The sequence below is a fragment of the Colletes latitarsis genome, chromosome 10, assembly GCF_051014445.1.
Source record: "Colletes latitarsis isolate SP2378_abdomen chromosome 10, iyColLati1, whole genome shotgun sequence".
In the NCBI taxonomy this organism is placed as follows: Eukaryota; Metazoa; Arthropoda; class Insecta; order Hymenoptera; family Colletidae; genus Colletes; species Colletes latitarsis.
In genome coordinates, this window is record NC_135143.1 from 29,711,571 (window position 1) to 29,732,328 (window position 20,758).

At 39.7% G+C, this 20,758-nt stretch overlaps 1 protein-coding gene across 5 annotated transcripts in view; it reads left to right on the forward strand.

Moving 5' to 3' along the window:
- The first annotated feature begins 407 nt into the window (after positions 1 to 407).
- Mura (ring finger protein murashka) overlaps positions 408 to 20,758 on the forward strand; it is a 47,581-nt gene continuing 27,230 nt past the window's right edge. The window contains exons 1-3 of one of the 5 annotated variants that reach the window (XM_076775097.1): positions 7,915 to 8,485; positions 9,019 to 9,121; positions 9,447 to 9,624. Coding sequence is in view for 1 of the 5 variants with exons in the window: in XM_076775099.1 (XP_076631214.1) it covers positions 8,454 to 8,485 (32 nt within the window). In the remaining 4 variants the exon portion in view is untranslated. Of the gene's footprint in view, positions 768 to 7,914; positions 8,486 to 9,018; positions 9,122 to 9,446; positions 9,625 to 20,758 lie in introns of those variants that run through there. The other 4 variants (XM_076775095.1, XM_076775098.1, XM_076775096.1 and 1 more) reach the window with 4 other exon arrangements.

Sequence of the window (20,758 nt, forward strand, 5' to 3'; positions counted from 1 at the left end):
TAAGAAATATATAATCTTGAGATTCGTAAAATACTACGACGCAGGAACTGAAAGAGAAATAGTCTATGGAGATTCACAGTACGGGAAAAGCGACTCGCCTACCATACTCCCACCGTGGCGAACTTTTTAAACTTGTCGAGCTTTACGTGAATATGCGGCCCCTTTGCATAAGGTGGAAACGCACAAACGCCAAGGCAGACAACAAAGGAGATTCGTGGATACGACATTTGTAAAAATTCGAACGTAAATCGTAAATAAATAAAGGAGCAACGATAACGAAAAAGAAGAAACCGTTTAGTAAAAATACGAGAATAAACGCTGTGTCGTCGAATATTTTTTTCTCCGTCGATATCGGTGGAAAACAACGCGACTATTGCGATGCAGGCAAGTGGTGCCGCCATTAACCTACGGCGAGATATCGGAAGTTCGTGAAAGGCTTTGACGTCAGTGCCCAAGAACGCTGATAATCTTGCGACGCAGATACTGCTACGCGGAATATCAGACGATATCTTTGCTAGTTTACGGGCGATATTAATCAGATATATGAACGTATTTGGTGGTTTATGGTTTAACATACGACCTCGAGAATATCAGTAGGCCCATGACATGGGCGAGGTCGTGGCTTGGGTCGAGTGAGAGACATGGAGCGACCTCAGTGTTCTCAGTGGTGAGCTGCACGGCCATCGCCGACCGTCGGTTTCGCCTAGCACAACGAACGTACTCTGCTATGACATCACTCTGAAAATCCCAGATTATCCCAGTAAAAGGTAGGAGTTTTCCCTCCGAAATTTGGACGCGCGCTGTCTCTCTATCTCTATCTCTCTCGCTCGCTCGACCCTGTCTTTAGATCACCCTGACGGTGTGCTGTCCCCGACACTTCCATCGCTTTTACATTTACATCCCAAACGCGTTTTTCTGGTGACTGAACTTGAAATTTTTAGCCCCCCTACTTCCCTTTGCCCGCGCCCAAAAAGCTTCCTGCTCCCACCTCCCCCTCCCCCTCCCGTTTTCCGTATTTCTTTCTTTCTCGTTTTCCACCTCCCCACCATTCGATACGCATTTTGCCCACACTTCTTTGTCCGCTCGGGTTCGTATTTGGCTTTCATTGTGGTATCCCACCTTCGATTTTTTTTTGATAAGTGTCCTTCGCAGACAGAGGATGCACAGTCGCGTGGTGAAATCCCTACATGCACAGGAAAGATTTATAACACGTTCGATCGCACCGATGCACATGTGCCGTACGTTACGATTATTCTCCGATTTGTTACTCCTATTTACCCAACTTTTTCCTTCGTTCCGTTCGTACCGACATCCCTGCATATCGAGTGACACGAGTTTGTTTATCGCGTGCGAATGATCACGCGGCGTCCGTGTATCCGCGAAAGCGATACGCTTTTCACGCGGCCAAAGCTTTTCTTCCGAAATTGTTTTCGGGGCTTCGTGATTTCGTTGTGTTCGCGCAACGTAGCCGAGGCACATTGTACTCCGACGGTTAGTCGTTATTTCGCCGACAATACGCAACGGAACGAGCGACGGACGCATCGTTCGAAACGAAAAGTGTCCCGATTAACCCGACAGAAATATTTATCGTCGTTCGTAGCTGTGATGTTTCGGATTTTTAATTAGACGCCGCTGACTCTTTAAATTTAAACGCATGTGACGTGCAATCGATTATGTGCTTAGTCTATATGTACATACAAAGCAACACTAATAGTTCTCTGTACATAGCTATAGATAGTGAAACTTTGTTGCTTCGATCAGTATGCAATAAATTTTCGACGCTTCTCTTACTCGATACTTGCCGCCATTTATTAATCGCGTGTTTTATCCACCCTACGCGTACACGCCCGATAAAGGTGTAAATGCACTGCTAATTAATTTGTGGATGTAAACAAACCCCGGCGTGAAATCGAGTTATTTTATCGCAGATAACGCGCGTTTTATTTGTTTCGTTTTGAAAGGGAATTGCCCCGGTTACGTTAGGGTACAGTTACAACGTATACAGGGTGTTCGGCCAACTCTGGGAAAAAATTTTAATGGGAGATTCTGGAGGCCAAAATAAGACGAAAATCGAGAATATCAATTTCTTGACTGAGGCTTCGTTAAAAAGTTAACAATTAAATTAAAAAATTTCAAATCGTTCTGGAAAAATTATTTTCGGTTGCAGGGGTCAATTACGATCATATTTGGTGAATACACGTACCTACGAAATTCTATCCACTTTCGAGAAAAAAAATCGGATAGGTGTTGAAATTTTTCGGCGAAAAAGAAATTTTTCAAATCGCTCTAAAAAAATTACTTTCGGTTGCAGGTGTCGATTACAATCATTTTTTGTCATTACACATACCCCCGAATTTCTACTCATTTTCAAGAAAAAAATTCGAGAATGATCCTAAATTTTTCGACCGAAAAAAAAAATTTCAAATCGTTCTGGAAAAATTATTTTCTATTGCAGGAGTCGATTACAATCATTTTTGGTGAATACACATACCCCCGAATTTCTACTCATTTTCAAGAAAAAAAATCGGATAGGAGCTGAAATTTTTCGGCGAAAAAGAAATTTTTCAAATCGCTCTAAAAAAATTACTTTCGGTTGCAGGTGTCGATTACAATCATTTTTTGTCATTACACATACCCCCGAATTTCTACTCATTTTCAAGAAAAAAATTTGAGAAGGTGCCTAAATTTTTCGACGGAAAAAAAAATTTTAAATCGTTTGGGAAAAATTATTTTCAGTTGCGAGGGTCAATTATAATCATTTTTTGTCATTACATATACTCTCGAATTCCTACGCACTTTCGAGAAAAAAATTCCTCGCCGAAAATCTAATTAGTTGCCTTTTTTCGATGAAAAAGAAAAATTTCAAATCGTTCTGGAAAAAATATTTTCTATTGCAGTAGTCGATTACAATCATTTTTTGTCATTACACATACTTCCGAATTCCTACTCATTTTTACGAAAAAAATTTGAGAAGGTGCCTAAATTTTTCGACGGAAAAAAAAAATTTCAAATCGTTTTGGAAAAATTATTTTCAGTTGCGAGGGTCAATTATAATCATTTTTTGTCATTACATATACCCTCGAATTCCTACGCACTTTCGAGAAAAAAATTCCTCGCCGAAAATCTAATTAGTTGCCTTTCTTCGATGAAAAAGAAAAATTTCAAATCGTTCTGGAAAAATTATTTTCGGTTGCGAGGGTCAATTACAATAATTTTTGGTGAATAGACATACCCCCAAAATCTTGCGCATTTTCGAGAAAAAAATTCAGTACAGGTGGAACTTTTGACGTTAATAACTTTTTAACGAAGCCTCCATCAACAAATTGGTATTCTTGATTTTCGTCTTATTTTGGCCTCTAGAATCCCCCGTTAAAATTTTTCCCAGGGGTGGCCGAACACCCTGTATAGATTTTACTACTGCATAAATTGTGTGTTTACAAATTGAGTCGAATTAAAAGTTCCTTCGGATATTTAAATGGGTACAAGATGTTCGCTATTCAACAATCACGATCTTCTTATTGGTTTATGGAGTCTACTTACAAATGCATAGAATTTTTCAAAAGTGGTTGTGGAGGGTTCTGGCTCATGCATAAAAGTTCGTACGCCGCAGCGTAATGATAACTGAAATTTCTTGTTCGCAATTATAATTCTTGCACTTTTAATACCACCATTTTCTATAAACGTTCGAAACACTTATAGACGTCGAATAAAATTAAATGTTATTGCAAATTATTTTTACGTAGCGTTAGGATACTATCGTATGATTCGTTTAAAGCATCGATAAGCGGCTGTAATTTAATTATACGGATATATTTGCAGAACCTAGCCGAATATAAATTTACTGCGCGAAGAAGCACACCATTTGCTGCTACGAAGCGTCATTCTCTATTTCCTCGAGCCCAACCCCAAGGATTGTAGCGCGAGCCTCTAAGCATCGGATAAAAGTTTCGTGAAAAATAGGCCCTCGGCAACGACGTAACTGGGAAAAGTTAAATTAGAAATTACGACCGGGGCATCGGTTGACGTTGCTCGTCCGAGTTTCGCCTAGAGTTCGGACAACTCGTCCAAGTTTTCTGATCAAATATATGGACTGTACGACGTGTAATTATTTTAATAATAATACACGAATAACGATGTTAGAATAGGCCCCGCCATGGTCGAAACGATTCCAACATTCAGCATCCGTAATTCCAATATTTTGTGCGCTCGTTAAATATTTAGATATTCGTAGTATCCGAATGGCGTGATACGTTATCAGTTGCATTCGAGTAGTTGAATATTCGAGTACTCGTAAAATATTCCAATAGTCTCAACCCTAGTCTCGACGCTATTTTACGAGGCATGAATCACCGATTGGCGACTCGTCGTGTCACGAGTATCATTTCATGGTGCAGTAATTTAAAAAAAAAAAAAAAAAGATTAGAATAACGTCGAGAGAAACGAATCGTCGGACGGGTCATCGCGTTGGGTTTCCATTCGACTCAGTCGTCTGCGTAATATTTTCTGAATCACCGTCGACTTCGATAAGGTTCGGTCGACCATTGGCAACGTCAGACGCAATTTTGCGATCGGAACGGAAGGGAAGAGACCCAGATTTTGCGAGAACGGGGTGGACCCGCAGTATGGGAACCGCATCGACGATAACCCGGGCGTCGTGGCGTTAGAGCCACAACGTTCTCTCAGGTTCTCGTGTCAACACATTCCCGACGCCCACGACGAGTGACGCATGCGCCCTAAGCGCCTTATCTCTCTTCCTCGTTCGCTCCTTCGCTCGGTTCTCGTCCCTCTCCTGTTCTCTTTGGCTGATTCACTTGCTCGTTCTCTTGGTTCTCTCAGCGTGCACACAAAGGCTCCCTTCTATTCCTTGGATACGCCCCTGGCTTTTGTACGAGTCACCCTTCTCGCCACCAGGGCTCTTCGGTCGGTAGGCTGAAATTTCTAATTCGCGAGGGTGCATAGACAATGCAGGATCGTTAAAACAATTTCTGACTTTGGAGGATCCCCTCCTGTCCGACGTGTTCGACGAAGGTTCGAAAACTGGAAAATTATACCCGAACTCGATACAATTTCTTCGGTGGCCCCTCCCAAACGACCTCCCAACGCGTACGTCCCTGACGCGTAAACCTAATCGCTCTTCCCCCTCCATCGGTGAACGTAGTCGAGTCCCCTCCTCTTCCGCTCCCACTGCACACACCAATTTTCCAATTGATAAGGGTGCACAGTTGATACAGACTAACCCTATCCCTCCGTCCTCTCTTTCACTGTCACTCCATCTCTTTGTTCGCTTCGTCCCCTCTTCCTCGTGCTGCAAAGTTAACATAGGCTGTGCCGATAATATCGGTTTGTTTTTCGAAAGCACGTCGAAGCAGTCTGCTACGTCTCGTTCTGCGACCGAATGAAAACGTTCCTCGAGACCGTGAGAACTTTTACGAGAGCTGCACGAAGTAGTTTTTTCCATCGTCTTTCGTTATCATTATTATTTATTCGCATTGTTCGTATATCGTCGTCTACCGAATAACTCGCGCGATAAAGAGGCACAGCCCCCGGGGGGGCTTCGACCTAACCTCTTCCTCTTGCACGAAAAATGGAAAATAAGATTTTTTTTTCTTCCTTTATCGACCAGAACAGGGATTGGGAAACGGAGAGAAAATTCAAGTCCGGTATCGAGCGGAGATCTGGGTAAAAGCTGGAGGGGAAACTTGTTCCTAGCAAGCAGACAAGCCGTACGTTACGTAAAATTAACAATCATGTTCCGAAACTCACTTTCCCGTCTGGGATTTCGGGAGAGGGAAAAGGCGTACGGCATGAGAACGCCACGAGTTAACGCCGGTACGGCCCGGAGTAGTAATACCATGGCCACGCAACGCTGTCCTTTAACTCGGAAATGGCTTTTTACCAGGAACAAAGTTTGATAGTGTGCAGCCGCTGTGTCGTGTTAGTTCCAGCGGTTCGTATCGCCGCACGGAGGGAGACAGAATCCGGCGACTCTTATAAAACACTTATGTAGAATAAGTTGAGCTTTGACTCGATGCGTGACGCGGTATGACAGCTGTGGCGCGGCGTTGCCACGTGTTGGCTCTTGCTTGACCAAAGGCGACCAACTCGTCGGCCGAAGCATGTGCATTCTGATTGTCTCGTATTCGTGTATTACCGCGGTACGTCACAGTGACTAGATGACGCGAATTCGCTGTAAAGACGAAGGTGTCGCTTGGCAAAACGTAGCGCAACTTCGTCGATATTGTGCAAGCCTCGTGTGATCGGAGTAACAATGGTCAGACCTGTATAAGTTTCGCTCGTCCCTGTACGCGATTCGATGGAACGAAACTTGTCTCGTGTCACGGAAACTATCGTCTATACGATATTTCACACTGCGGGTCAGTCGAATTTTCGATGGTTTCTGCTTACACGACGACCGACACGTTCCCATCTTACGGGCTTCCATTATCGTTTCGTTTTCTTCATGGTGGCCCAACTGGAAGGCTCCATGCTACACGCGAGCGACCGTTTGCGCTTCACGAGGGTACCCAACCTCGTGGAAAATGCTTCGTTCCATATCGAAGTACCAGAACTTCGGCGTGTTTACTTACTCGCTCAGGGCTGTGCCAGCAGGGACCTAGTGTGATCTTGAAGAACAGCGTGGGTGCGGCCTTTCCCCAGGCTCGAAAGAAGGGGGACCGGATTCTCGCTCTCCCTTCCTCGTTCGTTCGTTCGCTCAGTAGGTCCTACCTTTTTTTTTATTTGAAGGTCCCTTCATGCTCGCGGCTTTAGCATCAGCACTCCCTCGCTGTAGGGTCGCCCCTATCCTCCTTCCTCTCGGCTACCCTTCACGATATTAAACCCTGTAGGACCCAGGGATGTACAGTACAGAGCAGTTCCATAGTTACGGCGGTCGAATATATTTTTTATCTACCAGATCAACGAAATATACATTAATGCAGAGTATAGTGAATTAAAGCGAGAATATTTTATATTTTACACGGATTATTATGTTATATTACATTCGTGGATGACCGATACATGCGTTAACGTTTTAATTGTGAATGAATAATAAAGGACTCCATGCAAGATTTGCATTCTGTTAATTTTAGATTTTCTACGTATTGTAGCGTACGAAAATAAATTTCCCTTGATTCACTGTATTCTAGATTAACACTAGGTTTACGGACACTCGTTGCGCATATTTTTATTATAATGCAATTTTTTCTTTTAATTAGAGTATACATCCATATCGTTACATCAATTCAGTTCAACATAAATTGCTAACAAATAATATTTATGAATCCTATAACGTTAAGACGCGTACCATAAACCTAGCGTTAATGTCATATTTCATTGTCGAGGAGGATCAAAATAAATTGGCTCGATGAAACACTTGAAGAAATTTAAAGAAATTCTGATCTTCTCAAACAGTTGCAAATATATTTTTAAACAAATCGAGCTCGGGACTTGTACCGAACGACATACTTCTCGATCAAATGGGGGACATATGTAAAAGGTGTATAGTATTCCTTTAAAACTACTTACGTGCCAATACCGTCTCTGTACTTTTACATTTAATGTCAATCGATAACATCATAATATAGGAGAGAGCATAGGTTACATAGTATGAAATTCACAATTCGAAGCGCCTTGTACACTTTCCCTTTGATTTAGCGTGATATTACACTGACCGGAGGAAAAATGGACAGTATGTACATTATCAAACGATCGGACGCTAGAATAGTTCGATAGTTTCGGAATTGTTACAGGTTTTTCCATACCTTGATCGATTCTCGATCAATTTTAACGAGCATCATATTCGAAACAAATTACGAACAATGCTTGTGATTTACGATCGCGTATCATTGGCAATGATATCGCCTATTAATTTAAAGTTTATATCTTCCGTTGCATCGTATATTCCGTGTTCGTCTTCTACATTTGGTTTTGTATCCCGAAAAGGGCGTGTGGCCGAAGCGCAGATAAAGAATCACCGTATTGTTCTGCTATCGCTAAAAACTACTTAACGAGCGCTGGCACAGATAGTTAAATGCATAAAAGAGAAGAACAACGTTAAATCTTATCGACCCATGTCGACAGAGCACTTATCGACCGTATCGTAGCGGGAGCAATAGGCGCGGGGCACCGTGGTGGCGTTGGCACATCCTTGCGACGAGCCTCCCCCCACCAGAGCCACTTCAGCCCCACTGCGCGGCTACCTCCCCTTCCAGTCTAGCGAGCCGCGTTTCGTCTCAGTCTGTCGCGCGCCGCCATCGAGTTCGGTTGTGTGATTCGTGTACCGGGCGGTGGTGGTTGTTCACATATCCGCGCGTGTGTGTAGGTGCTGTGTGCGCGCTGGCGTGCGTACATGCGTGTACCTTCTACGGTGTCACAGTGTGTACGTGCGTCTGATACTATCATCGTGGCCCCTGCTTTCAACCGTTCGCGCACAGAAACGGTGTGACATCGAAGGCATGACAGCGACGCGGGAGTGTTACCCCATACGGTAGGAAAACTGAGTTCTGTCGTACTTCTTACGGCAACTGCCGATCGTGAACAACGTATAAGCGTCGCCGACGTAGAAAAACACGAACCTCCGGTCTGGTTCGTTGGAACGTGTTTCGAGAACGGGTACACTTGGCCACGGATGTTTTGTCCGAATCGATACGCCCTCCGGCGGGCATTTCGTATCTCGCGGAACGTACACCGGATATATTTTCCTTTGCACGCGAGTTCGAAACAATGTAATAAACGACAAACAATGCGTTAGAACGCGATAGGGTACGTCGCCGTCAGTATGCGTGGTCTCCTTTTCCGTGGTTATCCGTCGATCGTTTCGCTTGGCTCTGTCTCGCTACGTCAATGCTTCTCTCGACTCATGCTCGTCACGCGTTCAGAGCTCGCGAACAAACAGACCTTCTCGCTAGGGGAAACCGCACGGGGTTCTGTCGATAGTTGCACGATACACTGTACGAGACGGACACGTATTTTTTACCGTCGATATTCTGCTAGCCAACGTTTCTTTTTGCTCTTCCCAAGGTCGTGTGCTTCGCATTACGATAAAAACGTTAAGAAGATGCATCGATTCGAAAGATACACCGTATGCGAGCCACCTTTGCAAACGTAGTTGGCGTTACTCATTGTATCTTTATAAGCTGTTGAAGATGTATGAATCACGAATCGAGTAAAGTTTCACAAGTTTGTCGCAATGATCGGTTGGTAGACAGAAATCTAAATCGATCGTTCGAATAGTACTTTGAGTGGTTCGATTATCCAATCAATACTTCGGATAGTTTGAACGTATTCGAACCGTACAAGTTGTTACTTTTTTTTTTACTAAATATGATCATTGGTACTACCACTGATCATCGTAGTGCCGCAAGTGAACTTGGCACGATCGGGACGGACGCGTGAGAAATCTCGACAAATATTTGCGGTTCTGTCAGATAGCGTGATTTAAATTTCAGTCGACGCCCGGTTGACCCGATATACACACCGGTCTACCAGTGCGAAGATAGTCCCACTCGAAGCCATAACTTCGGCGTGTGCTCGCTGTTGCGTAGTTCTTATTTCTACCGATAACCAAGCACAGAATCAAACCATTTGTGTGCTTGACCGAGTGACACCGACCGAAAAGGTTACCAGGTATATTCTTGTGCAATATTTCTGTCATCTCTGAAACCGCTTCGCGAAACGTTAACCCGCAAGCGAAGCGTGTTCGTCATTGGCGAAGGGTAAATGCGCGACGCTAACTGGTCTTCTCCGTCGCGAAATTAACGGAAACGAATACGTCACAATTCTTTCAGACGCGTTTCTTACGATACTATATTAATTCCAAGATAGAAATGATTCGGGCAAAGGAACAGTTTTATTAATTTTTACAAATCCACGTCGATGAAACGTCCAGATATGATTTATTCAAAAAATCTAAAAGGGTTCGTAGCGTGATTTTCGGCGCGTGAAAAGGATCTATAAGTTGGAGACGTGCGTGTGTTGGGACGCAAGGTGCGCGTACTACGCGTTTCTGTGCCTTGTTCGTTTTTTTTTTCTTCCTTCCGTGGTTTCTCCTTCTTTCCTTTGTCAGGAGGATTCTACTGGCGATCCATGGGTTCGCCCATCCGGCCATCCGCCGAGAGAAATGCGATACTGTCGCGATAAACAATGTGTGCTCCTCCTTCTTCCTAGTAACGTTTCTTCTTCTTCTATTTCGCGCGTCGTCACGTTTACGAACATAGAATTTTTCAACGTTCCGTCTCCTTTCTCGTTCTATTGTATTATAGCGAACGAGATTAGATTTTAGGGTGGTATTCAACTCAGGATTCTTCTTCCCCGATTTATCGTAGAATTTATTCCATCGATTAACCCCTTAACGTTCATGCCCGAGTCTGCATTGAAAAGCGATATTTGTTTAATCTAATGGTTTGAGGGATGATAATATTTGTTTTCTTTCAAAAACCGCATTTTTAGAAACAAATCCAATAAAGAAATCTCATCATTCTTGGTTAACTTGAAAAATACGAGCGTTAAGGCGTTAAAAGAATTGGAGGTTATGTGCGCGTAGTTACAAATTATTCGAGTTCCGTTGCAAGTAATTCGATTGTTTCTGTCTAATTATTACTTGTTATATTAGTAAATGTCATTGTTCAAGATCATTGAACTTTATACCAAAAATCATATGATAGTTAAATAAATTTGAATGCAGGTTAAAAATGTATTTTCCGTACGTTCTCCAAATAGGGCTCTGCTACTTAATGGGTTAGAAAAAATTCACGTTTGCCCTCCGAGGCGACCTATCCTTCGTAAATTGTTTTATTCGTTTCTATTTACGAATAAAGACCCTTTAGCATACAATACGTTTACATTAACGTCCATCGTCGTTTACGACCAGCAGCTTCTCGGCTGAGGTGAGGATAAGGATCCACAAAGACTAATTCAGCAATAAATATTCACTAAATTGGTTATTCTGTACGTGGAGGTTGCGGGCGTGTAGCAGTTTATTCTCCACAATGTTACTCTGTGTTCTGAAATTCTGCGTGTCTTCTTTCTTTACAAAGTACGGTGAACTTCAAACAAATTTCTTAGTTATTGAAAAGCGGTAAAAAAGAACTCCCCGCCTTTTGTTCGGTACTCGAAACTTTTATCCGGATAAGAAATTTGCCTGTCTCTGCCTTTGGGGCGTAGGATCGTGTATCAGGGGCCAGAGCTTTGGGGTTATGTTCGTACAGTGTCGTCAAATATTTTGTTAGATTCGAACCGAGGCGTACAACCTACAGTTTCACCCGTTCGTTCTTGCTACGAAACGCGAGGGGAATCGAAAGCGTTTTCTTTATCGATCGACGTGGAATTACAGCTCACGCATTCTCGTTTCGAAACGAGGCGGCAGGCCAGGCTGCCTGAGAATATCCTTCACGGAAAGCGTGCGCTGGTGAGAACGGCTTGTTGCGAGGGACGGGCAGGTGGTGGCTGAAGAAAGGCGCCAGGTCCACCTGGGCTTTTCAGGAAGTGGACATCACCCATCCAAAGATGGGCAAAATTCTTATCTAGTTATAAATGTCTAATAACGAACGTAAGCCTATCCGAATAACCCTGCCTAACTGCATAACCTAACCTATAGAAACCTGCATAATTCTATCGGGAAGTAATTTTTGATCGTGTACCAAGTTCGAGTAACAGTAAGAGCCTGTGAATAAATTTACGTGCTAATGACATTTTACGTGTTATTAAATTGTGAGGTCATTACATTATAAAATACGTAAAATGTCATTACTATGCAACTATACTTGCGGATATTTCAATTAAAGTCGTACCGATGGAGGAGAACGCAAACCCTGGGTGCCATTTTGTAGGGGCACGGTCAGGCGCTGTTGAAGATTTTTAAAAATGTTATCAACCGCGTTGACCGAAATAAATCTCATGATATATTTTTACATTCGTCTTTAACATTAAAATATTTTACTAATAATCAATAAATAACTTGACGGAGAGTTAATAATGTAACAAAGTTTGTTCCACAGCCTTTGAACTCGGGGTAGAAAGTTAACGCGCAGGCTATGCCTCGACCGTTCTTGCTGGAACAGTATAGTTAATGTACATATACAGGGTGTTCGGCCACCCCTGGGAAAAATTTTAATGGGGGATTCTAGAGGCCAAAATAAGACGAAAATCAAGAATACCAATTTGTCGATGAAGGCTTCGTTAAACAGTTATTAACGTTTAAAGTTCCGACAGTACTGAATTTTTTTCTCGAAAATGCGCAAGATTTCGGGGGTAAGTCTATTCACCAAAAATGATTGTAATTGACCCCTGCAACCGACAATAATTTTTCCAAAACGATTTGAAATTTCTTTTTTTCCGTCGAAAAATTTCACACATTCTCGAATTTTTTTCTAGGAAATGAGTAGGATTTCGAGAATATGACTCTTCACCAAAAATGATTGTAATTGACTCCTGCAGCCAAAAATATTTTTTTTAGAACGATTTGAAATTTTTGAATTTAATTGTTAATAATTTTTTAACGAAGCCTTTAAAAATCCATAGGTACTGTCGGTTCAATTACAATTCTAGGATATGACATTCTTGAAAATACTATCAAGTAAAATTTCCCAAAGTATAGTCTTTCTTTTCTCAAGAGCTTTTAACCATATTCGGCTAATAATTGTATACCTGCGTATTTTGTGGGCTGACACGCTGATTTCGTTGAAATCGGTGTCTTCTACAACTAACCTCTTCCCCCCTCAGGTGGAAGGGCCCCGCTAAGGCCCCTAGGAAACTACAGTTTCGGCCATAGAGGCTGGTCGTGACTATTCGACTTATGTTAGCTTAGTCTTAACCGCCCCCCTCTTCCGTCTCTTTTGGGTCATGGCCCTTTAGAAGCTAAGAAATTTCCTTGAACACGATCGTTGGACGATGACAGAGAGAGAGAGAGACCGATGGTATGCCCCACGCGTTTATTTTCGTTTTACAAGCGATTCATCCGTGAAAATGACGCGTTCGTAGTGTCGACGTACTCGAAATACACGAGTAGTTTCGAAATTCGAGCCGAACGGAACTCGTCCTGTCCCACCGTGCCGTGTATGTAGGTACTCGACCATCGACTAATAAAGTCAACAAACCCTGGCCCGTTGGGCACAATGGCCGCGCTGCTCGGGACCCTACAATTTCCCCGTTTATTTTGCGAGTAATAATATTTACGATTCGCGCTTTTTATCAACAGACGTTCATACTGTTTATTCATGTAAATAGTTATTGGGTAAATAAAGTAATTCTCGGCATTCTTATGATTCGACCATTCTATTTTGGGCCTTTTTAGAAAAACATTTATACAGGGCGTTCGACCACCCCTGGGAAAAATTTTAATGGGAGATTCTAGAGGCCGAAATAAGACGAAAATCAAGAGTATCAATTTCTTGATTGAGGCTTCGTTAAAAAGTTATTAACAATTAAATTCAAAAATTTCAAATCATTCTGAAAAAATTATATTCAGTTACAGGGGTTAATTACAAGCATTTTTGGTCATTAGACATATCCTCGAAATCCTGCGCATTTTCGAGAAAAAAATTCGAGCAGGTACTGAAATTTTTCGGCGAAATTAAAAAATTTCAAATCATACCAAAAAAATTATATTAAGTTACAGGGGTTAATTACAAGCATTTTTGGTCATTAGACATATCCTCGAAATCCTACGCACTTTCGAGAAAAAAATTCGAGCAGGTACTGAAATTTTTCGGCGAAATTAAAAAATTTCAAATCATACCAAAAAAATTATATTTAGTTACAGGGGTTAATTACAAGCATTTTTGGTCATTAGACATACCCTCGAAATCCAACGCACTTTCGAGAAAAAAATTCGAGCAGGTACTGAAATTTTTCGGCGAAATTAAAAAATTTCAAATCATACCAAAAAAATTATATTCAGTTACAGGGATTAATTACAAGCATTTTTGGTCATTAGACATATCCTCGAAATCCAACGCACTTTCGAGAAAAAAATTCGAGCAGGTACTGAAATTTTTCGGCGAAATTAAAAAATTTCAAATCATACCAAAAAAATTATATTTAGTTACAGGGGTTAATTACAAGCATTTTTGGTCATTAGACATACCCCTGAAATTCTACGCACTTTCGAGAAAAAAATTCAGTACGGACGGAACTTTAAATGTTAATAACTTTTGAACGAAGGCTCCATCAACAAATTCGTATTCTTGATTTTCGTCTTATTTTGGCCTCTAGAATCTCTCATTAGAATTTTTCCCAGGGGTGGCCGAACGGTATAGTTGTATTAAAAATATTTTTTTTTGTATAAAAGTTGGAAGTACATTAATTTCGAAGTTATTTTAATTCTCAATATTTCTTGGTTTAATTTTTATTTCTACAGGCTTAGAAGTTTGTCTATCACTTCATGATGTTAAGATTAAAATATCTTCTAAACTAATGATTTTTCGATATAAATAGCTCAGTATTTTTTCATAGATAATAATGGTCCATTAACGCATTGAAAGTTATACGATTCCATCTAAGAACCCGTGACCTTCGTATGACCTCTACGCGTCCATTTACAGAAAAACTAATTACACCATTCAATTGTTACCATTTTGCCTACAGCGGAATAATTCACATTTATACATAAAAATCGAAGATCTTGTTGTCTTTTAAACAAATTTTATTCGAATGTTGTAAAATCGCGAAGTGGGCGAGTTCTTGACAGGGTCTCCATTGCCCCCCCTTCTCGGTGATTGATATCAGAATATCTTCATCGATGCATGCAACTGCATATTAATGCACGAATTAATACACGAGTTTCCACAGTCTGGAACGTGTTCGCGTCGATATGGAAACGAAGCACTTTATGTGTGCGTCCTCGATGGTATTGTCATCAGATCCCTCGCGATCGCCTTTTGTCGATACGTCACGGTCGAAAATAAGCAGGCATTTCCTTTGCAGAGGGAAACGGTATGCAACACTTTCTGAAGTTCACTGTCGACTCGAGATCTCTTTTATGCAGCCTCGTCAAGACTCTGGCGTCATTCTCGGTCCTGTTCCGCCGATGGGATGCAATTATTTATATCAGCCGTTCCTCGTGCCCTGCTCCGGAGCGTATCAAAATTCATAGAGTATTACTGTAAGCTGCAATTTTTCTTTTTGAATATGTATCGCGAGTACGATTCCGTTTGATATTTCCGTGACGCGGACGACTTGTAGCGAAGATCGAAAAGGAATTTTATATCGATCTGTAGGGTGGGCTGTTTAGATGGAAACGATCATACATCACCATTTAATCACGCGGTTTACTTTATTTCGTAACGCGTCGTTTTGATACTATTTTTATTTTTTATTTCCTTATCGAGCGAACTAACGGCGTTACAAATATTGGAACGATTAAATAATTTCTCCGATCGATCACGATTGATTAAAGACAACTATTATTTAAACGAAACGATTTATTAAATATTATTTATGACACAAGTTATTAATGTGTTTAAGTATGCAGTGAATATTAAAATGATAGTATTTCGTCCGCATTTTCTTCGATTATAATGTTTCCTTTCTTTGTAGACCGGAAACTAATAAACGATGATAATTTAGTCAGTATTAACCAAGCTATTACGGCATTTTGAAAAACGAAATGAAGTAACAGTAATGTTGAACTAAAGGTTAACTGAAAATTTAGAAAAGTTAACATAAATTATGAATGAATTAATATGGGAAGATAAGCGGCCAAAAAGTCTATTGTTTTCGAGAAGGTTCCCTTGCTGTGTTTCCTAAGTAATAAGGACCCCAATATTGTTGGTTAAACGAGATAAGGAAACGCAGAGTTGACCGTGAGAAAATACCGATAAGAATATCTTCCGCGTGCAAATTAAGTAGTGTGTACTTACCATCGGAATATAAAAAGCAACGAAACAAAATTTAATCTGAATCGACCAAAAATAGCACGTGTTACAGGGTAATCACAAACCCACAGATTTTTACTAAGAATCCAGAGAAATGATCTTTACAAATGCTCTACAGGGTGTTTGACCACCCCTGGGAAAAATTTGGGGGATTCTAGAGGCCAAAATAGGACGAAAATCAAGAATTCCAATTTGTTGATGGAGGCTTCGTTCAAAAGTTATTGAGAATTAAATTAAAAAATTTCAAATCATTTTGGAAAAATTATTTTCGATTGCGGGGGTCAATTACAATCATTTTTGGTGAATAGACATACCCTCGAATTCCTATCCATTCTCTAGAAAAAAAATTCAGAAGGGGTGGAACTTTAAACGTTAATAACTTTTTAACGAAGTCTAAATAGAGAAATTGGTATTCTTGATTTTCGTTTTATTTTGGCCTCTAGAAGCCCCCAAATTTTTCCCAGGGGTGGTCAAACACCCTGTATGCAACATTAGTAATCATATCAGGTATAATGACATGTGAAATTGATTTTTCGAGCATTGATAATAATTGAAAATAAACGTGCAAAGTTTTAACTTGCACGTTAATTTTTGTCAGCGATATTCGAAAATTGTATTTTGTTTCGCGTCATTTATTCTGTTTCCGTTTCAAACGTTATTTACTATCGTTAATTCAATAGTTTGTTTATTTGAAGAGGAACGCGTGAAAACGTTGATCAAATAATTATTATTAATACATTATCATTGCATATTAATGTCAAAGTAGGACACAAAGTATATTGCATACTTTCGCGAGTAACATAATCGAAGCAAATTTTGTCTATTATTGCTGCATGCATAGCATAATGTTTTTCTCAAACACGTAGAGGAAGCTACGAGGAAAATGGCGATACGAAAAAAGTTTCATAGGTACTTTGAAAGGTTTCAAAGAACGAATACATACGTTCAAACGCTACGTGCAACGCTTTTCCAATTTTAGCCTTCCCAGAATTTTGTAGATCGCGTATTTGTTTTTATTTTTTATACACAGGAATACATATTAATCGCTTATGTATGCTAACATAACCTTAAAAATGAAGTTCAGAATACTAACTTCAGAACCTAACCTAAAATCCAATGTTCAGGTTCGTTCTTTGAAAGAAACCTACAAAATATTAACGTGTTTCTCTTTAAATGATCCACCCTGTACATAAACGGAAACATTACATCCCCAGAATTTTGTAGATCGCGTATTTGTTTTTGTTTTATACACAGGAGTACATATTAATCGCTTATGTATGCTAACATAATAACATAACCTTAAAAATGAAGTTCAGAATACTAACTTCAGAACCTAACCTAAAATCCAATGTTCAGGTTCGTTCTTTGAAAGAAACCTAAAAAATATTAATGTGTTCCTCTTTAAATGATCCACCCTGTACATAAACGGAAACATTACATCCCCAGAATTTTGTAGATCGCGTATTTGTTTTTATTTTTTATACACAGGAGTACATATTAATCGCTTATGTATGCTAACATAACCTTAAAAATGAAGTTCAGAATACTAACTTCAGAACCTAACCTAAAATCCAATGTTCAGGTTCGTTCTTTGAAAGAAACCTACAAAATATTAACGTGTTTCTCTTTAAATGATCCACCCTGTACATAAACGGAAACATTACATCCCCAGAATTTTGTAGATCGCGTATTTGTTTTTGTTTTATACACAGGAGTACATATTAATCGCTTATGTATGCTAACATAATAACATAACCTTAAAAATGAAGTTCAGAATACTAACTTCAGAACCTAACCTAAAATCCAATGTTCAGGTTCGTTCTTTGAAAGAAACCTAAAAAATATTAATGTGTTCCTCTTTAAATGATCCACCCTGTACATAAACGGAAACATTACATCCCCAGAATTTTGTAGATCGCGTATTTGTTTTTATTTTTTATACACAGGAGTACATATTAATCGCTTATGTATGCTAACATAACCTTAAAAATGAAGTTCAGAATACTAACTTCAGAACCTAACCTAAAATCCAATGTTCAGGTTCGTTCTTTGAAAGAAACCTACAAAATATTAACGTGTTTCTCTTTAAATGATCCACCCTGTACATAAACGGAAACATTACATCCCCAGAATTTTGTAGATCGCGTATTTGTTTTTGTTTTATACACAGGAGTACATATTAATCGCTTATGTATGCTAACATAATAACATAACCTTAAAAATGAAGTTCAGAATACTAACTTCAGAACCTAACCTAAAATCCAATGTTCAGGTTCGTTCTTTGAAAGAAACCTAAAAAATATTAATGTGTTCCTCTTTAAATGATCCACCCTGTACATAAACGGAAACATTACATCCCCAGAATTTTGTAGATCGCGTATTTGTTTTTATTTTTTATACACAGGAGTACATATTAATCGCTTATGTATGCTAACATAACCTTAAAAATGAAGTTCAGAATACTAACTTCAGAACCTAACCTAAAATCCAATGTTCAGGTTCGTTCTTTGAAAGAAACCTAAAAAATATTAACGTGTTCCTCTTTAAATGATCCACCCTGTACATAAACGGAAACATTACATCCCCAGAATTTTGTAGATCGCGTATTTGTTTTTATTTTTTATACACAGGAGTACATATTAATCGCTTATGTATGCTAACATAATAACATAACCTTAAAAATGAAGTTCAGAATACTAACTTCAGAACCTAACCTAAAATCGAAAGTCCAGGTTTGTTCCTTGAAAGAAACCTAAAAAATATTAATGTGTTCCTCTTTAAATGATCCACCCTGTACATAAACGGAAACATTAACATTACGTTCGTTGCAATCTATATACCGCAAGAAGTGTCTGCATCATCGCTTCTCTGCCGCGATATGATACCGCGACATTCGTCAATAACGCGATAAAGTGTCGCAGTGCAACCAGCTATCAGCCTTCACGTTCGATTACCAGCTCGTCTTTTCTGATCACGTCAATGCAAAATTATCAGAAGCAGCCCATAGCCCGCTTATTCACTCTAAAATTGAACGGAACATCGTACCTCGAAGCGTAAGAATACGAAACAGATACAGTACTGCCTTTCTTCTCGCGATCGAGTCGAGACCGTCGGATTTCGTGCTAACAGATTTAGTCGAGACTTATTTCTAGGAACACTGGGGCCAAAACATAGTTGTCTTCTCTGTTACCAGACCCCTGCTAGTAGAAAAACCATAAAACGCAACTGCTATAACTATGCAGGAGTCAGCAGGAGATGCACGGTATACAGGGTGTTCGGACACTCCTGGAGTTTTAATGGAGGATTCTAGAGGCCAAAATAAGACGAAAATCATGAATATCAGTTTCTTGACTGGAGCTTTGTTAAAAAGTTATTAAAAAATTTCAAATCGATCTGGAAAAATTATTTTCGGTTGCAGGGGTCAATTACAATCATTTTTGGTCATTACACATACCCTCGAAATCCTACCTATTTTTTAGAAAAAAATTCGAGGTGTGAAATTTTTCGGTGAAAAAAAAATTTTCAAATCATTCTTAAAAAATTATATTTAATTACAGGGGTCAATTACAAGCATTTTTTGTCATTACACATACCCTCGAAATCCTACCCATTTTTTAGAAAAAAATTCGAGAAGGTGTGAAATTTTTCGACGGAAAAAAAGAAATTTCAAATCGTTCTGGAAAAATTATTTTCTGTTGCAGGGGTCAATTGCAATCATTTTTGTGAATAGACATAACCCCGAAATCTTGCGCATTTTCGAGAAAAAAAATTCTGTACGGGTGAAACTTTACACGTTAATAACTTTTTAACGAAGCCTAAATAGAGAAATTGGTATTCTTGATTTTCGTCTTATTTTGGCCTCTAGAATCCCCCATTAAAATTTTTCCCAGGAATGGCCGAACACCAGATATACTAGTTGAGCTTTATCGTTTCTTCACTGGCGGCGCTAGCGTAGAGGGTCATTTAAGTATAATAGTTGCTACTAGTTGTAATTTAGTCGTTTTCGAGAATTTTGTGTAAAATTGCATTGCAGTTGTCCGAAGAATCTTCGATATACATTTACAGTTATATCGTTTTGGTCTGGGTTAGGTTTGGAAGATAAAGTTCGTTTAAGGTAAAAAGTGAAGAATATTCGTGATTCTCACTAATAAAATTTATATTTACCTCGTAAACATTACACGCTACAATTAACGTTTCTATTTTACGACTATAATGCTCTTGGAAAACGATTCATCAGGGGTCCGACGACTCACGAATAAGAAAACTTGCTTCCAGGTACCTGACGAAGCTTTGGAATGTCTGAATCATGTTCCAAAGGGACATGGTCTACAGTCCAGAGCCTCTAAGAGTATTATCTTACACGGTATTTGAGGTTCTAACGGTTTCCTATAATTCATACTATTTAAAATGTCCGGGTTTCTGGTCATATTCGTCCAGAAAATAATAATTGGGGTGAAAATTTAATATCATCATTTCATAATCTTTCGCAAACCATACATATACATAACTGTTATGACAGTACACAAAATCATGCTGAAATATCGAGTCTTCTTTAAGTACGAACAATCAGAATTCTTTTTTCTGTCAATAAATAACTGGTTGGAAATACCTGTAATTAATATTTTGAAATACCGACGAGTTCATACTCAGTGTATACCGAGTGTCAAAGTAATAAAGTTTGTATTCGACGGTTGGAAATTATCGAACGATATCCTCCGGGTCTATAGCTCTAAAATTCATTATCCCGCCATAAACATTGAACGCTATAACAGCGTGTATTGGGTGCTTCCAGTGTCTAACAATGCTCACGGCGAACGGTTCATCGGGATTACGGGTGACTCGTCGAACGAGAAATCTTGGTTCAGGTATCCCAAGGAGCTACAGGAACG